General features: G+C 41.5%; 1 protein-coding gene across 1 annotated transcript in view; it reads right to left on the bottom strand.

Annotated features, from left to right (window-relative positions):
* Positions 1 to 20,081, bottom strand: part of WNT7A (Wnt family member 7A) — a 40,611-nt gene that overhangs the window by 6,503 nt on the left and 14,027 nt on the right. The window contains exon 3 of the mRNA XM_005239330.3: positions 19,747 to 20,018. Within this exon, the coding sequence (XP_005239387.1) occupies positions 19,747 to 20,018 (272 nt within the window). The remainder of the gene's footprint in view (positions 1 to 19,746; positions 20,019 to 20,081) is intronic.

Raw genomic sequence — 20,081 nt, 5'->3', positions numbered from 1 at the left:
CCTAAAACTCAGATGTGAGAACCTTTTAAATTCAGATCTACATCTTAACTTGCAGTTCTGCTCAGGCTTTGGCTTACATTTTGCATTATCTTGTTATCTTGAGTTTCTCTCTCAGCCACTGCATACTTCTTTTATTGCTCACTCATTCATAAGGTAGTACACATAGAAGATAGATGAGGAGACAGAAAAGGAGTTCTAGCACAGAAACCGGAAAAATAACATAAATTCTTTCAGCCTCATTTGTACCTTTTTAAAAGCTCTCTTTTTTTAATTTGAAACTAGCCAGGGATACATTTCTCAGCCCTAATTCGATCACTACTCTTGTTCATGTGGCTGGCCTTGTATCCTGGTACAATGTTCAAACTTGCAACAAAATATTTCTAACTCACCTGCCATCAGGATCAGCCAAATTGACTTGAAACATTAATACAAAATACATCATGTGTCATCTATCCAGGTAGGGCTTTTTTCCTGAAGTGTAGTTAAATAGCCTAAATTGCTTTTTGGTTTATTTCATTAATATCCCATTTACAGCCAGCAATCTCTGAGAGAATGAGTAGTTCCATTGGAAAGAGCTGAGCAAGCATCTGGAGCAGTTCAGCAACCAGGCAGCCTTGTGTCACGTGGTGGTCTCCTGCTCCGGGTGACACAATGCCAACCAGAACAAGCTTCTGCTTTTCTGGTCTCAGCTAAGGTTGGGCACGAGCGGTTAGGATAAAAAAAAAAGTCTGGTTTTGTCTGAATACGAGAAGATTGAGCAATACTAGTTGAGCCCAGGTGCTAGGGGTCCTTCTTAGATGACCAAAAATGCTTGGAGGTGTATGGGAGGAGGCGGAAGGATGAGAAAGTGTTTTGTCTTTTAATGCTATGCCACATCTATTGTTCTCTCTCTCTTTTTTGGGGGGATTGGGTGTTTTTTGTTTGCATATATATATATATATATATATATAAGTTCCTAAGATTTGCTGGCTAGCCTTCCCTTTTCTCTATGCACTTGGTGGGGGTGAGTTTCCAATACGCTGTGCCAAAATGGCTCCAACACATCTGCCTAATTTAGGTTCCCTGTACTCTGCAATTTCACTTTCCCTTCCAGTCCTGCCTTTTCTAACCCTCTCTACCTTTGGCTCACAAACCCTTTTGTTGGTTCTGTTCTTATGTGTATATCCTCCTCACTGGTGCTGCCTTTCAATCCGGTGTTTTGCAAATTCAGCCAGAGGTGAATTGACACTACAGCCTTTAGAAAATAGGCTACATGTAACGTGAACCATCTATCCTCAGCAAAAGTAAAAGCCTGCAATGGTGATTTGATAGTTTTATTGTACTGTGATATCAGGTGCTTGGCCTATTTGTTTTGCATTAAAATATGTGGACAGTGGTATTTTAATACCATTACATTATTCTAGTAGCCTCTGATAAATCAGTGCCTTTATAAATTCAAGATTGGAGTTGAAAAGAGAAGGAAGAAAATAAAATAGGGGATTCTTTGGGTAGGGACAAGAGGCCTTGGTCTTTCCCTTTGTTTCCATTAGCCAAAAGAAGCTCTCTACCCCTTAAAAACTTGGTCTGTGTTAAAAACAGAAAGTGTTCTTCACTTTTCAAGATCAGAGTTTGTTTCTTTGAAGGTATTAGCCAGCAGGTCACACTTTTTACATTAGATTAAAACTTTATATATATTATAGGCTGACTTTTCCTAAAACATAAGAGTCTGAAGGGCACAAAATGTAAATCCTAGATCCTCTGTTTCTTACCAAATGACCATACCCAACTCCGTCAGCCATGGAAAGTAAATCTGTATGCACCAGTGAATGCTCTGAACTGGATTAAATGTGAACAAAGAGCTGGAGTTCTTTTAGCTTTGTCCACTTTTTCTTTGAGCTCCTACAGTAAACTGTCAGTACTTGTTTTACTCTCTCCCCCTTGCCATTAGCCTCTGGGAAATAGTTTGTGTGAAGAGAACTTGCGCTGGCGCTCTCTATTGATGTTATCTCCAGATATAGTAGCTTTGGGCACTGCCATTAGGAACTTAACATGTTTTTTCTTCACCTCCAGTTTTGCAGAGAATGCATAGGGTGCGTCATGTGAGGGTGGCAAGCTGTAGCTCTGGAGAACCCTGCAGCCCGGGAGCTGCATGGGCTGGTACCAGCACCATGGTCCTGCAGTGGGCAGGGTGGCTGGGGGCTGGCTGAGCCAATGGTCCTGCTTTTCACTGAAACCAGCAGAAAGTGCTGGCTGGTGTGACTTGGTGCTGGAGTGGCATATGCTTACGGGTGCTGTCACTGCTGCCCTGCAGCCGCTCGGAAAGGCTGAGGTACCACACAGCCCTGGGTTTGGCCACCAGAACTCTAAAGCACTTGATGTCAAAGCTGTCCTGAAGGACTTACAGCATGAAATACAGTGACCGTCGCACATCCAGTGCATTCTCCTTCACCAACAGGATTCCCATGGAAACTGAGTCCTGCCTCACAGTCAGCACCATCGTGCCTAAGGCCAGGGACCCTTTATGCTTCATCAGAAATAACTCAGACTCCAGTCTACATGTGAAGCAGATGTAATTAGTGAGACAACAGACACTGATTTCTACCCCACCAAGGCCATAATCTTCCCTAATTTTGTCTGACATCAGATCATCTAGGTCAGGAAATACCTGTCTCCTACCAGTGCCTGCACACATACCTTCACTGTAGGTCAAAGAAAACACAACTGTTGGCAAAAAAACCTGTGCCTTTTTCACTCCAGAGAAGAACACGGCAGGGCTTGGAGAGTGGTCACAACATTTCTGTGGGCTGGGGAGGCCAATGGACAGATGCAAACCTGCCCCTTTCAGTTTATGGCAGATGGGGAGCTACGATTTATATTACTTTCAGAGGCAACTATAGCTATAAGACAAAGCTCGTCAAATTTCAGGAATGATGTAGAGGTATGTTTTTTGCTTTTGAAGAAGGATTCATTGAGTACAAATATTGTTTTAAGCTAACACAATAAAGCTACATCATATTACTCTTTCAACAAACTTACTTGAGAACCAAATCATATCTACAGCAACTGGCAATGAGGTCTAGAGTGAGACTAGGCACTGAAAAGGGCAGTGGATGTGTATGTAAGATTGATTTGACAAGCAGTAAAAGGACTATGTCTAGATAAAATGACTAGAAAATAACTCTGCCACTTGTTTTATTCAAGTGTGACAGCAATCTGGATGCTACTGTTTAAGTAACTTGTAGGACTGCCTTAACACTAGAGCTCTGAAAGTAGAAATAATACTTGGTGCTTTTTGACTGGGAAGCAAAAATAAGCATGAGAGAGCATAAAAGAAGAAACATCGCTGTTGAAGACAAATCCTATGAAATCATCAAGAAATGTGAGAAACAGCATGAGAAAAAAGTACCCAAATGTAAGTTTAAAGTTAGCAAAGGCATATTTAAACAGAAAAGATTATTTCCCATCAGTGGATGTTCATTAACTATATTAATAGAGCTGTTGTAAAATGTGTTGTGTAGAAACATATTTTGCACTGATACCCTATGGCCATCTAACTAACTGTGGATGAGTTTGGAACTGATTGTGTCCCATATTAAGAGTGACTCATTCCAGACAGCCTTTCTATTTCTGTTGAACATATTATGAAGCCCTTATTAAGCACAGCCAAAAGATATTTTTTGTCACATTTTTGATTAGTAAATCTGTGCAAAACAATAATATCTGAAGTCAGTATCAAATTCAATACACTGAACACTGTGAGCCATGACTATCCCAGAAATACTACTGCGCTAGCAGGTTGAACCATTTTTCTCACTACGTGCAATTTTTTGTTTCAAATTAAAAAGTGACTGGGAAATCACCACAGCATGTGACCTACATCAATCAAAACACCATTGCATTTTCCTTGGAATAGGTGTCTAAAGAAAATCAGGCAACATGCTGGTCTGAGGACTAATTATGAAGACAGCCCAGAGACTGCTGATAAATGACATAATGCTAGAAGCATCACAGATGGGTGGTATTTCTGAATGCCACCATATACCTTCAATAATGGATATCCTATTCTAAAGAGCAGAAACACTTTTTTGCAGATTCTAACTCATGATAAGCTTAAAAATGAAGACTTCAGAAATTTTGCATTTTCATAAGTTTAACCTTTTGCGTACTGTTTCTGACTTTTTGCTGTCACAACAAAGCAGGAGGTTCCTTACGTATCTTATGTGAATTTTATAGTTTCATAATTACTTTTGTGCTTTCTGCCCTGGGATGTTAGTTGCCCTTTCATTTGGCTATATAAAAAAGTTGACTATATGCAGCAATTATTTTCTAAATGCAGCTTCTATTTCCACAATATACCAAACAAGTAAAGAAAAAACTATTAGTCTTTCTGGATGGTCACAGTACTCGTGCTGTGTTCTCTTTCCCTGGGTAAGTTGTATCGCTTAAATTAGAGGACAGAAGACCTAGTACTCTTCATTAAATGACTAGTACTGTGCAGAATAGCAAGTGAACACAGAAGTCAGAGAGCAAGGCCAGTAAAAGCTGAGAGGCATGCAGCCACAAATATTTTTCTCCTGCATATTTTTCTTAAACTTCTGATAACCTTCATGACTTGCCACGTACTAAATAAATTTATCACCACTTCTGGGACCAAAAATGAAAGAGCAGTAGAAAATAAATGTGATGGGATTTCATAATTGGGGTTTTTTAAAATTTAAAATTGTTATTTTTAAAAAATAGTTGGACTTAGAATAAACGGACATAATTTTTTTTAGAAACAGAGATTTAATGGGACAGATTCTCACACAACCTAATAATGCTCTTCTTAAATTAAACCACAAGGCATGGCCCTTGCCTTTTTTCAAACTGTAGGAAGTCATACATGAAATAAAATAAGGTGTCATAATACTTCAGTTTTCTGTCACTGCGGAGTCCTTCTAGGAGAACACCTTATCTCCCGCTGTAGCTGCTCCTAGGATAAACTTCTTCCAAAACCCTCTCAGTTTTGCAAAAGTAACTATGAACGTGTATTCCACGTATGTAGCTCAGAGTCTGTATCTAGCTTGCTCATTCCCCAATATTTTTTCTCTGACAGATCTGCAAAACTAATCATGGCCTGTGAAAGTCAAATAAGGTTCTTAAGTTTTTATTTATCTTCATCAAGATACTGCTTGCAGAGATAGTGGGCATGATGTGGCAACACCTGATGTTAATAGCTCAGCAAAATCTGATACGGATTCGAGAGGAATGATATAAGCAGAAATCCACATTGCCACATCAGGCAGTCCCCCCTCGGAGCAGGTCTGATGCCAGGTATTCTCTTCTCCCTCACCCTCTCCCTTTTCCATCATATCTGATAACAGCTGCGAGCTAGTCTGTGGGATTCCTTGCCTTTTTACGTCTCTCATGAACACATTCCAGTTTTCCCCAGAAAGAAAGAACCTGCACCCTTTTTCTCTCTCTCTCTCTCTGGTCATCAAAATGTAAATCGAAACCATTAATTCACCTACTGGAACCATGAGCTTCAGGTTGAGTTTCGCATACTCTTAAGGGATGTGGTGGATGACAGAGTTTTCTGTGTAATATCAAATGCAAAACCTTCTTTCCCACCCTTCCTCCTGTTGGCAGCAAGTCCTGCTAGAAAAGTTTTTCTCAACTACGAATTACCAAAATAATGCTTAGGCAAGTTTTATATCAAGAAATATACTGAAAGTAGCATGTTCCTACCGTCTGTGGGCAAACAGACTGTGAGATGGGGGGGTCCAGGTGTGACACTTTCTGTTTTCTCAGTTGCTAATGACAAAAGCTCAGTAGCTGAAAATTGGCTTGAGAGTCTATTGAGGGGTTGCTGCTGTGATGGCTTCTGGGTACCTCTGTCTGCAAGACTGGACTGACTTGCATTTTGGTTTCGTGGGTTCTAAAGGAACTGGGATTGTTTAGTATGGGGAAGAGGAGGCTCAGGGGGGACCTTATCGCTCTCTACAACTACCTGAAAGGAGGCTGTAGGCAGGGGATGTTGGGCTCTTCTCCCAGACAACAAGTGACAGGACAAGAGGAAACGGCCTCCAGCTGCATCAGGGGAGGTTTAGATTGGGTATTAGGAAAATTAGATTGGATATTAGGAAAAATGTCTTCCCTGAAAGGGTGGTCAAGCATTGGAACAGCCTGCCTGGGGAGGTGGTGGAATCACCATCCCTGGATGCATTTAAAAAACTTGTCCATGTGGTGCTCAGGAACATGGTTCAGTGGTGGGCTCGGCAGTGCTGGGTCATCAGTCGGACTTGATGATCTCAAAGGTCTTTTCCAACCTAAATGAGTCTATGATTCTGTGACCTTTCTATTCAAAAGCAAGGCAAATATTTTAACAGAAAAAATGGAAATGATTTGAAAACCTAACTGTCAATGTGTTTGATAAAATACTTCTTTTTAAAAAATAACTCTTGGGAGACCCATTATCACCTAGATTAGACTGGATGAATGCAGTGCCAAGTAAGTGTCATCACACAGGAAGTTTAAAGATTAGTCATGAAAAGGAACTTGGAAAAAACACTCCTGAAAAAAATATGGTTTCTTTTAATGTGCATTCACCCACTATTATCGGTATATAGGTGAATTTTCTTAAAGGCATTCAACACGTTATTTTATATTCCACATTTGTTTAAGTGAAAGTGTGATTTTCTAGCCCCTTATGAAATGGGATTGTGAGATTAAGGGAAAGTTTATCCAGGATCGTTATTTGCTGCTGTCCAAGCAAAACCAACACTGTGGCTATGATGGATTTTAGCTTGTGAGATACTGAATAGTCTTTTTGTCTGGCCTACCTGATACAATGAAGCTAAAATAGACTGGAAAGGAGGATGGAGTTACAGAATTACAGATAGAGGTTTTGGTTATATTATGTAGTTCACCTTCCTATCACTACATAACTTTCCTACAGTAGGCATCTTCCTCTCCAAAAAGATACTGGATATCATGCTCATGCCAGAAGTGAATAAAAGATGATGATCAAGGAGTTTTGAAAATGAAGAAACAACATGGTGTTCACTGGCGCTAAGACAGTTTACAAAGAAAATGAGGCAGCAATTTGCCTGGATTTGGACGTGTTACCAACATAACATTTCTTCTTAGGTTGTATCTACCTTCCTTACAATCTGGTCACAAATTAAAAATAACTCCAAAATACTGATACTTCTAAAACTGGCCTCTCTAAAATAGTGATCTGTGAGGTATTTTGCCATGTATTAAAAAGATGACAAATGTCCATTGTTAAAAATGCCATTTTCTCTAATCCCTACTTCAGTCTAGCAGCTCAGTCCTGCAGTCAATGTATAGATCAGAATAACGAAGTCAATTAAATCTTAACTGAGTGATGTCTGCCGACCCTGACCTCTTTGAAGTCAATATAATTCTTCTAGCATCCTACGTCCAGTGTGTCTGTTTTTAGTTTTGGTCTTGGGACAGTGATCTTCATCCATACTCTGGGCTTCTAAATGTCAATGCATCAAGCTGTCATTAAAATGCAGGACAGACTGGATTTTTTAAAAAAAGAAAGTAATTGTGCTTATAGTTTATATTTTAGCATGCTATTTCTGAAGAAATTGGAAGTACTCCCAGATAAGATGAACTAAACTTATTTACACTCTTCAGTTTAGGAACAAAATGAGTTAAAGTCTTGGGGGGTTATTCAGGCAGGGGAGTCATTGCTGCCCATCACTTTGAGCAATGTCCTGGAGCCTGAGTCATTCTTCATATAAAAAAATGTAGGGAAAACAGGAAATTACGCAGCTGGAATTCATCCTCATCACAGCTAATGTACACAGAGAGAGGAACGGTAAGGGCTGACTCATTCCCACTAAACTTCATCTTCCATGTAACTCTCCCCACTGGTAGTGAAGCACCCAAATGAAGTGGTGCTGGCATTGTATAGTAAAGAAATGGGAGCAACCAGGTAGAGCATTTTGACAAATGCTTAAGCTGTCAAGAGAAAAGTTTCCAAAGAGTGATAGAAACCAAAAGAACAGTCTTACTTGTTCCAGACAACTAATCAGAAAACACCTCTTGTGCTAAACTAATAAAGCCAGGTACTGGCAGGAGTATTAGTTGCAAAATAATCACTTCATATTGCTTCCAAACATTTTTAACCAATAGCCACACACAGTTAATTATAGGTTCATTTAGTTGCATACCAAAGTATGAGAGTTAACCCTTAGGTGCTCAGCAAATAACACAATGCAAGGCATATTTCTCATGCTGAAATACTTACATAAATTTTAGTTCTCCAAGTCAGCAGTTTTTAGGAAACAAGGGATGGTTTTCCTTTCTATCAAGCTTTTCAGGTGATTTCAAGGTGATTCTACGTTAGCTTTCAGTACCGCCTTTATAAAAATGCAATATTTCCTAGCTTAACTTCTTCATCAACTCCTTTGGTCTAGACAGAAGCAAGAGGTATCTTCAAGTTTGATTCACAAAGTGACATCTTTATGATTCAATCCTAATGCCTAACATACTGTTCACAACTTGGTAAATGACGCTGGAGCCATACCATTGCCCACTCTGCCCACCTACTGTCTATTCAGCAGGAAGGTGCACCTGAGCTGTCTCAAACTCAGTTCCATTCCCTTCAGTCACACTATTCTGCAGGGATAACATGACCTAGACTGTGGCAGAGGCTTCAAGCCCACTGCCAAGGATGGTTGTACCCTGGGTGGGATATCACCCTGCTGGCACATCAAGCACCAGCTGCTTGGGAAAGTGATAGCTATTCTTGTCATTTTAAAAGAAATTTCTCATTACTACTCCATCTAATCAGCATGAAATTATTCTAGTTATCATAAGGCAAAAATCTGATCACAATAGCACACTGTGTTTTTATGAACATATTTCCACACACATTGTGTTTACAATTCAAAATATTTGCATTATTATAAAGTAACATGATCTTGGTGTTAATTGTAATATTCTTGTGAGAACAATTCCTTTCTTCCACAAGGAAGACTTTCAAATTAAGTTTTATACATAAGTGTTTTCCCCCTCCAGTTGCAGCTGGGACAATAGGTCCACACTTCCATATTTTCAAATAGCTTCCACTTATCAGAGATAAGATCCTACCAGCAGAGCCTATCTCTGTAGCCTCGCAGCTGCCAAGATCAGCATGCCCGTATCCAAGCCAAGAATTTTAACAAGGATCTTCTGGCCTGTTGTCAATGAAAATTTCCTCCTATACTGAAGAAAGTGGAATTTCCTAAATTTATGCATAATGCCTAGTGCAATCTAAGCAAACCTCTTTGGCTTTCTGTCTTTCTTACCTGGCTTATTAGATTTTCTCCTTTTCATTCTAACAGGTATTTTAAGCAATAGTTGAAGCTTTGGTCTTACAGGTGAGCAATCACATATTAAGAGAAATTTGCTTTTAAGGTTTACCGTATTGATGCAGGTAATTCCCCTCGGTCAGCTCACCCTCCAGACCAGAAATAGCTGTCAATTCTTCTTGATAGATCTACCTGTTTACTACTTATGGATTAGTTGAGTAGCAGCATCCAGCAATACCATGAATAGTTCCTCTTTATAAGCCATGTATAAATGAGTCTTGATATCAAGACTGATATTTTGAACAAAGGATTAACCAGTTGCTCTAGGTCTTTAGTTCAGAAGGTCATAGGATGCCTGTAACAACACCTTCTAAGCATCAGTTTCACCAGTATATAAACCCGTCAATAAAAGAAGCCATGCACATCTGTAGCACGTTTAATGTATTAATCAGATATTATTTTTCTAAATCTCTCTTGAAGGGAAACCTTAATATACAAGTATAGCTTTGCTGAATAGAATTACCAAAAAATCTTAATGCTAAAGTATTCCTTAGCATGATTATTTAAATCCATAATTTTCTGGAAAATATTTTAAGACTTTGATTATACCTTTTAGTCTAAATTTTCTCCAGCTATAGCAAGGCAGACTTCTCAGGTTGATTTCCTCAGAAAACAAAGCAGAAGTACTCACTTGATGTCTGGCTCCCTTCTGCCTTCCTATCTTCTCATGTCCCACTGGTAATGGCTGCACCTTTTTAGTAATTTCCACCAAATATGAGAAAGTTTTGAAGAAACTTCTGTGAAATAAAGACCACAGGGAGGATACATACTCCAGATGGTAGTGTGAACGCTAGCGTTGTTAGATCCCAGGCAGTTCACAGAGAGTTTGCCATCACCTGTAAGACATGCTTTTGCAGAAAAGCATCTCCACCATTTCATTGTTTATGTTTCCTGGAGCTTTTCTTTTTTAACCAAGGTCTTAATCCAAGCCTTTTGGACACATTTTCTTGACTCCTTATTTAACTTCTTTATTTACATGTTATTGTGCCATCTCAATAGTTAATTGTTTTATGACTGCAGGATTTATATACCCTGTATATAAAAGATAACAGTATGTGCTATGACTCAATTGAAACCTCTTGTGGGAATAGCCCTGTAAGAGAAGAGTGGCCTTATATTTAGTATAAGTTCTAGTATGCTTAAGGCAGGGCTAGTTTCCTTAGGGTAGGCCACCAGCTGATACTACCAAGAGACCCTATTACTAGAGCACTAGCAATACATGTTGCCTTAGATCTGATTTGGAGTCTGTGAATATTGACGCTTTCCTTCTCTTTGTCCCAGAGGACCAAATGTGGATCATCAGGTGCAGCTCACTTTTAGGTACCAGCAAGCTGAGGGGTCATTTCAATAACCAGCTCTAATGCAAATTAACACTAGTCCCTTTTGACACTAATTGGGCATGCAGAGCCAAGCATCCTCTGTGCAATTACCTGAAACCCTTATCCTTTAATAGATCCGTTCTACATTCTTCCAGTACCAAAACAGGCCTTGTTTGTGTACTTGTACTATAAGGTTGTTCTTAATTTCATCGATTTTTTAATTGTTTACTGCAAAATACCTGGAAATTCTTTCCTTTAAAGCAAAAGTTTGTTCTATTTGTACAGCAAATTTTAGCAATTATTGCTTTTGGTAACTGTTCAGGGCTTCGTGACTCCAGAGTTTTCTGCCAACAAGTGTCTAATTAAGCATTTAAACCAAACTTTAGTGTAACTTTCACCTTTACCAAAACCTCTGTTACGTATTGTTCCTACTTAGCCCAGGTGACTGATTTCATGTTACTGACTCATCCTTGCAAGGATCTTGGAAATGTTCCTGGAGATACTTTCAGCTCAGACAATACAGGTCTGGGTTGTAACTGCAGAAGATTCCAGTTTCTGTGCCCATTGATACAGCATGGTAGCAGAGATTCAACCGCACAAGCCTAAAGTTACATGATGAATGTATATACCTCATCAGAGATGTCATGAATGAGTGCTCGGTGCACTGCTCGGTGCAAGATCTCCAACATAATTCAGCGTAAACTTTGTGTAGTATAAATGCTGCCTACTTGTGTATTGAAAATGTTCTCAGTGAATAGCCTGGCCTAAGCATTAGTTTCCTGCTAACTTGGCCAATACCTGTCTTCTGTTGGATTTTGATGAAATTGCTAGAATATGGAGACAGAAGTGTCTAGTTTTATGCAAGGAAATGAGTCTTACATTTGGAAACCTAAATTTGAAGTGTGACGGATGTCATCTGGGGAATACAGGAGAAGCAGAACTGTGCTCATCAGCTCTTTCTGAAAATTTTGCAACAACATAGACCTACATTTAGGTATGAAGCTCACAAATTTTGGATTCTGATTTAATTTCTCAATAAATCATCATAAAGAGCAGATTAATAGAAATAATACAAGGCAAAACAGCCATGCTCAGAAGCCAGAGTTAAGGCTAATAGGTGCTAAGTTTTCTTTCCTACAACTTCTACTACATGATCGGCATAAGTTTTACAATACCCAGACACAGCACATATTTGATTTGAAGTGATTATGCTTTGTGTAGCTTCATTTGTTTCCAGTCAGTAATGGCTGTTTAGAAATGAGGGGTTTTGTTCTGCGACATGAGAGACACCGAAGACTCTACCAAGGGTTCCATGCCAAATCTGCTGAAAACACTGGGAGAACGGAATAATCCATATAGCAACTGGTTTTGTCTAGAGATGTTCACCTCTGAGTACTGAATGACAAGGGTATGCCCTGTGGGAAGAAGTGTCCCTAACTGTCCAAAGAGAAAGACCAAATTAAATTAGAAAACGTCCAAAAATGTGTGACCCAACCAGTGGCTTTGCTGAGCAAATTAATCGTTATAGCAAGCATCTGATTATTTCAGTTATAAAAGGTGCATGACATTAAGTTTGGAATTTGAGATCTTTGTTATTTATTAACAGACCCTGGCCCTCAGTCTCAGCTATCTTTGTCAGCAGCATGACAGATTGTCAGCTCTGGTAATCATATACATGAAATGCATGTTTTGCTCATAATGCCAGAATTCTCTAAAATTGCGACTGCAGGTAAGTGATAGCATTTATCATTCCCTAATCTTCAGTGTAAATCAGGAATTCAGTTTTCAACCACATAAGATATAGGAGGGAGTTGAAAGCCAAAATACAAGTAGGACCATGTATCACAATTTCTGATTAGCTGAAAGTGGAGGACAAGTGGAATGAAAATTCATTCTTGTGGATTACAGTTCTTGTGCAGTTCAATTCCCTCTCATAACTTAGACTAACATTAATGTTCCCTTTATCTTTAACCTGGGTTGTTGAGGAGATGCAGAGCTTGTCTGTCAAGTTCGGACTTTTTTAAAGACTAAAAGAAATCTAAAGAAAGTAGGAAAGCCATAAAATTGTACATTGATCCTTTCAAATATAAACAAAATACTGTAAGAGTGCACAGGATGGTTTGGGGCGTTTTTTTCACACCCAGGAAATTGCCCAGCAGAGTCTTGCTGCGCTCTGCAAACACCCAGCAGGAGGAATGGGATTTTTGGAAGCACTCAGCTTGGTCCTGTGGTCTCACCAACCTCAATGGGAGTTTTCCCATTCAGTGAATTGGAGTTCCTCCAAATTTAGTGCTTGGCCTTTCTGGAAATCCTGCTTCCCCTCCCCCCCCAGCAAACGTGTGGTGATGAAGTTGCAAGGGAAGACTTTGTTGCACCTAATGCTTCTTTTCTAATTGCGCTGAACTGTAGCTGTGGTGCCAGGCCTTGAGGCTGGAGTGCTGGGAGAGAGGGGAGGTGCTCCGAGCACGAGGGCTGCAAAGCACGGGAACTGGAGGGCAGAATGGGACTGGGTTTACCTCAGATAATGTGCTATAACTGGTCCCAGGCCTGTGGGCGGACACTCCCCTTCGCCTGTACCTCATAGCCACATCACTTGATCTGTCAGAAGTGCTTTTTACATATTCCATCTGGTCACAGTAAGGCACAAGCCACATGCATAAACCTTCTCTGGCTGCCCGGTTTAAGCCAGGCAAAATATTGTACGGCTTAATGAAGCGAGCCAGCTAACAGGGCGTTCTACGTAGGCATATTTGGTGCACCTAACACCAGATTTTCTAGAAGTTACGTGACATTTTAGCAGTAGAGCCACATTTTTGATTTAAGACTACTATTGCTTTGTATGGAAGTGCTGTGTAACTGAAGGTTGCTTGCGCAGTGTTTTAGGCATGGTTATCTCCATTACAGTTAATGTCTGTATGCCCTGTTCTCTTGTACTGTACAGTTAATGTACAGTAATGCCCCTGCTCTGCCCTGTTCTCCACTGCCAGGCTGCATGCTAACATGTCTACCAACCTCATCCATCAGGGGTCTCAACACCTACAGTTAAAGTCTGTCAGAATTGCTACTGCCGCTACTGACAAGGGCATCTATCTGCCAACAGACCAAGCTCCCCATCTTCCCATGGGAATGAACACATACAAGGTCTTTTCCTGGTCTCTTATCAGCAAGAAACCTTGGAAAGGGCTCAGGCAGTTGTGTGGTGCAGGTGCAACACAGGGCTGAGCATCGTTCGTGCTTGTTGCTCTTACATGCTCAACAACCCTGTTGGCAATGGAGGTCCAAGTGAGGGAGTAGTAAGGGGAGCTGGGTGTAAATGAACAAGCTCTTGAAAGAGTGGGCATCACAATTAGTCCTGGGTATGCTTCTCTCTTCAGGATCCCTCACAGGAATGTGTAACTAGAAGCGGAAAGTTACTCCTGAAAAATGTTTTTTAACTTCAAGCCACTCTAAATCAGGAATGTACTACAGCTGTGATTGTTTCCCAAGCAGTTAGTATCTACCAGTAAAGAGGAAAATCATTCATCATCTTTGTATTTAAGGACATTAAGAACTAGAAGCTTCTGAATACAAAAATCAGGAATATTTCTGTGCTCATGCCAAAAAAAAAAAAAAAAAAAAAAGTGAAAAACTGTTGGAAAATGTTAAGTGCAATTGCAATTGCAAGGGCACTGTTACGTTCTGAACTCCAAGAAACGTGGCTGTGCTGCTGATACTATAATATCACTTGCTTGCTAGTGCCAGGAGTATCAGGGCAGCCTCACCCAGTTCTGTTCTGCTCGAAGCTGGTCTCCTAGACTCTCTGGAGTCTATGGTAATTTTCAGCAGCCCCAGACACAGGCAAGCTTTATTCTGGTGTACGTGTGCCATTAGAGACATTCTTTCTGATGGAGCTGAGAGATAGCCGAACACAGAAGTACATGTTTTTGGTTACTGTTAGCTAGTTGCACTGTGTGCAGAGGTTGGGTAGGGCCAGGTTACAACTGGTACATCTATGTGGGAAGGAATCTTTTGGGTTCACTATGGGCCCCGTGTCCTCCTTGCACACCGACTGTACCCTGCTAGCACTACGCTTGCCAGGCAGTACGCATGCCTGATGGTCTTCTGGAAACGGAGCTCCTGCCAGGAGCCACTGGACTGCTGGGGTCCCACTAGAAGGCTGTGGGTTTCCCGGGGCAGGGCCACCCCGGCAGGGCTGCAAGCCCACAAGCTGCACTCCCTGCCCATGGCAGGCAGCTAACTCAGCTGCGAGTGCAAGGAGGAATAGTGCCATGTTTTCACGTGCCTTAAGACTTAGTTCAGGCAAATCTACTAAAGCTCCAGAATTTCACACCTATATTCAGCAGAATTATAAATGTTAAATTTTTTGGCCGCCTCTTTTATTGCTCTTGTCTCTTTCTAACAACGTGCTAGATGCTTACAACCTTAGAAGTGGTTCATCTGCAAGAGCTTGTGTTCTGTGCTGCTTCTTGTAGTCAGGCTAATAGGCTAGTTAAAGTAAAAGGTATCTTGCATGAAGTAGAAATAACTGTCTCCTCTAGAGAATAGTTAAATTCTTGCAGTGCCGTAGTGATTGCACACTATACGAGAACTGGAAGAAGTTCAGGAAAGTTATATGGCAGCAATCTCCTGAGGTCAGAGATGCTAGCAAGTAAAGGGAGCGAGTGTCATAAGTGTAGGCTTTACAGAATAGCTTGCGAGAACTCCCGAACCCCATGCTTTCCAAATGCTGGTGTTTCACTTCAACGTTATTACAACTTTCCCTAAAGGATAAAATACTAAACACTTCAGTCTATCATGATCATTGCATGATTCACTTCAGAAACACCTTCTGGTTTCTCACAGCTTTGCTTGATATTTGCAGCACCTCTGTCAGGCATGTACTGCACTTCTCCTATGAGCCTTAGAGCTGAAAGGGAAAACTGAAATGCTACCGATTAGTTACCTAAAGTTAGTGCACCTGGGTATGTCGCCAAAGAGAAAGGCTGAATAAAAATCCACCTTGATGTGCTCTTGAATTGCAAAAGCCTTCTAATGCAGCCTGTGCCCGTGATTTATAACAATGACTCATAATATTGCATTATACTTAATATGATGTAATGCTGATGCAAGATGCCATTCGTGGAATTTCAATGTCACAGAGAGAAAGAGAGGAGAGAGCAATCTGGTCATGTACCTTGCCATACTGTCAAAATTAAAAGTTTACAGCCAAAATATGCAGAACCTTTCAGCACCTACTTTGCTACTTTTTAGCAGGATAACTTGGAGAATAACATTTTTATTTCCTGGAGCATAAATATCTCTCAGGCATACGTTATTGTGTTACTTACAGTAATTTAATTAACTTTGTACTTGAGAAGACAAATTTGCTAACAGACAATTCAGTCTTGATATTATAACCTATCACATGGAAGTTTGCAGGGCAAATCAGAATTATACCTTAAATTAATTCAAGCTTTATCTTTCTTTTCTGACCCAGCTGTTACGAATTCTCCTCCTGTTCTCCCTGTACTGCTTGCTTCTTCCTGCAGTGAATCAGCATTTCAGGAAATACTAATTTGAAGAGGAAAGACACCCTAAACTCTGTTTCTGGAGGTCAGAAATAGCTGCTCTCCAGTAGGTTTGACGAACGATGTGAGGCTTCTCGGGCTGCTTGGGGCCAGTTTTGCAGGGTGGGTGTGACCCCTGTTTTGAACTCTGCCCCTTTCCCTTCCAAGTAGCCTGGGAACTTGGAAGCTGTGCTACAAAGCTGAGTCCTGCTGGTTCGTCACCAAGACGGGGAGAGAAACAGCGTTAAGAGCCCTGTCCTTTAACACCAGGGAAAACTGTTTCTTGTTCCGCCTCAGCTGTGAAGGCATCAGGGGTGCTTGTTCCGCAGGGACCGCTGCCATCCCTGGTTAGTCTGCAGTGTGGGAGCAGCAGGACGCGGAGGCACTTCACACAGGCCGTTTCGGGTGGGGGTGCTTCTGCCTGCACCCTGGGCATGCACACAAGGATTTTTCAAGCATTGCACTACCAAGGCTGTTGAGGAAAAGGAACATGGATGTTCTCTACCTATGACCTCTAAAATCCTCCACATTTGACACAGTCCATTTTCATTTACTTCTAGAAAGTGCTGACAGATAATCATTCTCTGACAACGTCATGTATTCGGAAGGTTTAGGGAGACTGCTGTTGGCACCACAGGAGGCAGAGAGACATCTGCCTAGGTAAAACAAGACTATGAGAAGGTGGAAAATCTTGAACGAGATCTCCAAAAAGTCTGGATCAGACTTTTCCTGGGGGTTCTCTGTTGGTTTACACCGTGCAGTCCTACCTATGCTCAGTTTCCTGGCTATGCCCAGCAGGCATATGCTGCAGTGAGAAATCTGTCATCTCCTGCTCACCAAGGTGGAACAGACCGATTTACCAGTGATTCTTGAGAAGACAACTAGAGAATAATATATGTGTAATTTATTAGAGTGCATCCTGGATCACCTGCAGCTGGTATCATCCTAAAGAAGGACCTTTGCACAGATCATTCCTGAGTGCCCGGGGAGCAGGCACAGCACACAGTGCAGCTTCACATTGCAAGACCAAAGAAGAAGAGGGGACCAACTTTTGAAGAGAGCAGTGATGCCTACAGGTGGAGATAACAAATCAATAAGAATTGAACATCTAGTTTATTTTTGGAAGCCCAGTAGGTGCCAGTCTGTCTCCTAGTGCATAAGTATAATCACAAACCTAGCCATGGGCAAGTAAAACTAGACAAGAATGTGTAGCCCAGAGGAAAGCCACCAAGAATAGATTGTGTGGAGGCTGATAAGATCCATATTGCTCCAAAAGGGAGAGTACCACCTCAAAACAAGACCGTCTTTGTTGTGAAAGGGTTAGGTTGTGAGAGACCTAGCTTGCCAAACACCTCTAATGGCCTCCCTCTGCCAATTGTCTTTAAATACTGTGATCTTTCACATAAGAGCAAAGCCTGAAAGGAATCTCTCTAGCAAAAACATCGTTTATTCACTCTGTACAGGATGGTGGAGCAACATGCCTCTTCTCAGTCATGTTACTCTTTCCTTCCCTGCAGATTTCAAACAGAGATTTGTTCGAACAAAGATCAGTAATTTTGCTCTGTAAGGGATGCAGGAAGAAGCGTAGAAATATCTCTCGATCAGAACAGTTCCTGAGCCTGCTGGAGAAATGGCAGATCGCCAGAGATAGCACACACCACTGTTCTCCCAGATAACAATGTGTAGAGCTGAATCTTCCAGACATAATCTTTTAGACAGCAAATTGTGCACATATAGGTGAGAAACGCAAGGAGCTCGTGTCCTCAGGGGGAAGCTGCTGAATGCCTTGCCTTCCCACAGGCCAGCTCGAGGACCAGCAGCCCTCCTCCTCTACTCTACGTCCATACCTGGGTGATAATGGAGACAGAAAATGCCACCTGATGTTTTTGCCTATGTCTTTGAGCTTTGCGTTGGAAAAAAAATTCTAGGCAACAGCCAGTTCCATCTATGTTTGCAGTTCTCTGTAGGCTGGTGTGTCATTTCTTGGGAATCTTTTACTGCCAGAACCTATCAAATAAAAGCAGATCTTTCAAGGAAGTAGCTTTCCCCCAAAGGTGAAACTCCTCTGCTATTTTTTATCTCAGTGGATTTGTGCTTGTATAGCAGAGCAGACTGTGGGCCTTGGTGTTTTACCAGGTTTCTCAGTGTGTGCCTTCACGCTGCCAGAAGCCAAGTAATAAAGGTCTCGGATCCCTTCTTTAGCAAATATTAATGGATCGTCCTTGAGCTGTTCTCAGAATTCAGTGCTAATTTTGCTAGGGTTTTGAAGTGACATACTTTCACTAGAGAGCCAGACACAGGCACTAGGGATACTAGACAGAGGAAAAAAACATAATGTCACCTCTAAAACTACTACATTAGCATTAAATAAAAGGCCAGGCTTTTGTTCAGGATGGAAATGGCTTTTCTTCAATACAATTTGCTTGGCCCCAGCATAAGTAGAGATGTTGCAGAGCCTACAGGTAATTACCACAACAAAAATAGTACCCACGAATTAGCTGTTGTTCCTAACCTCCTTCTCCCATTTGTTTCTAAGTCACACTAAGACACAGCAAAAATCAGGTACTAATGCACAGGAGTGCAAATAGTGGAGAAGGTAAAATAGAGAGCTAAGAAAGCAAGAGGATTTACCTTCATTCTGTAAGATGTGATTCGCAAAATGGTAACTCCCGTGGGGAAAGCAGCTCCAGACTGTACCTGCACATGGCCGTGTGGGAGCACACAGACATCCCCTGGCTATTACTAGCTGGTATATATCAGAGCCCTCCACCACCGAGGCTGCCCTGAGGTGTGCTGGAGAACGCTGACCACAAAGATCTGAGGAGCAAGATCAGACTGGGCCTTGCATCTGGAACGGCTGCCATTGACAATCAGAAAACTGGCTGCGCCCAGCAAACAGCAAAGGCAGCAAATTCGGGGCATGCAGTGTCCAGGAACTCCAGGAAGTGTGTGTGTGGAATGCTGCTGGATTCCTGTCTTCCCAAGCACTGGTTCTGCAGTAGCTGCTTTCAGCTACCCAGTCCCAAAGAATGGGAAGGGGGCGGGAATCTTGCTGTGCAAAATGATTAACCAAATCCATAAAATGGTGTAACAGTGAAACAGCCTGTGGTCTTTTTGCTAAAGTATTTCTCTCCTTGCAGATGCAGTCCTCGCACAAAGAGCAAGGCTTAATCAGTTGGGTTGCAAACGATCCCTTTTCAAATGAGTGAAAGTTCATGTCTGAACCTGATGAGAATCCCATTCACCCACACAGTAGCAGGCAAGCTTTTTATCACAAGTATCATTTGACTTTCCAGATAAAATGGTTTGTTTGCTTTTTTTCTTTTTGCAGCTGTAAAGAGTAACATTTAGACAAATACTTGACAGACAGATGCTCCAACAAGCTAGTATAACTCACAGAGGTGCCTACTTGTCTACTGTAAAATGAGGTTAGCGTTCACGCGCGCTGTAGTTCTCACGTGCTGTTCGTGATCTGACCCCACCTCTGGTCCTAGGCTGGGGGTGGCTGCACCTGAGGAGAGCAGAGGGACTTACCTTCCGCCCGGCCTCGTTGTTGTGCAGGTTCATGAGTGTCCTTGCATTTTGCTTAATCTCCCGGGCATCCACAAACACTTTGGCAAATCCTATTCCATATCTGATGTCAGCAGAGCAGCCTCCCCATTTCCATCCTTCCTCTTTATGGTACTGTCCTTGTTTTTCTTTGTCACAACCACAGTCACTCAGGTTGCCTTGGGTACAGGCAGCCGTGATGGCGTGTGCTACTCCAGCAGCAATGATGGCGTACGTGAATGCTGCCTCTCTGCTCCCTGAAATTAAAGCGGTGCCGTAAATACATGATGCAACATGGTGACATTAGTTAGAAAAAGATA

Source organism: Falco peregrinus, chromosome 5, assembly GCF_023634155.1.
Source record: "Falco peregrinus isolate bFalPer1 chromosome 5, bFalPer1.pri, whole genome shotgun sequence".
Classification (NCBI taxonomy): Eukaryota; Metazoa; Chordata; class Aves; order Falconiformes; family Falconidae; genus Falco; species Falco peregrinus.
The sequence above is the reverse complement of the archived record's forward strand: the minus strand, read 5'-3'. Positions and strand labels throughout refer to the sequence as shown.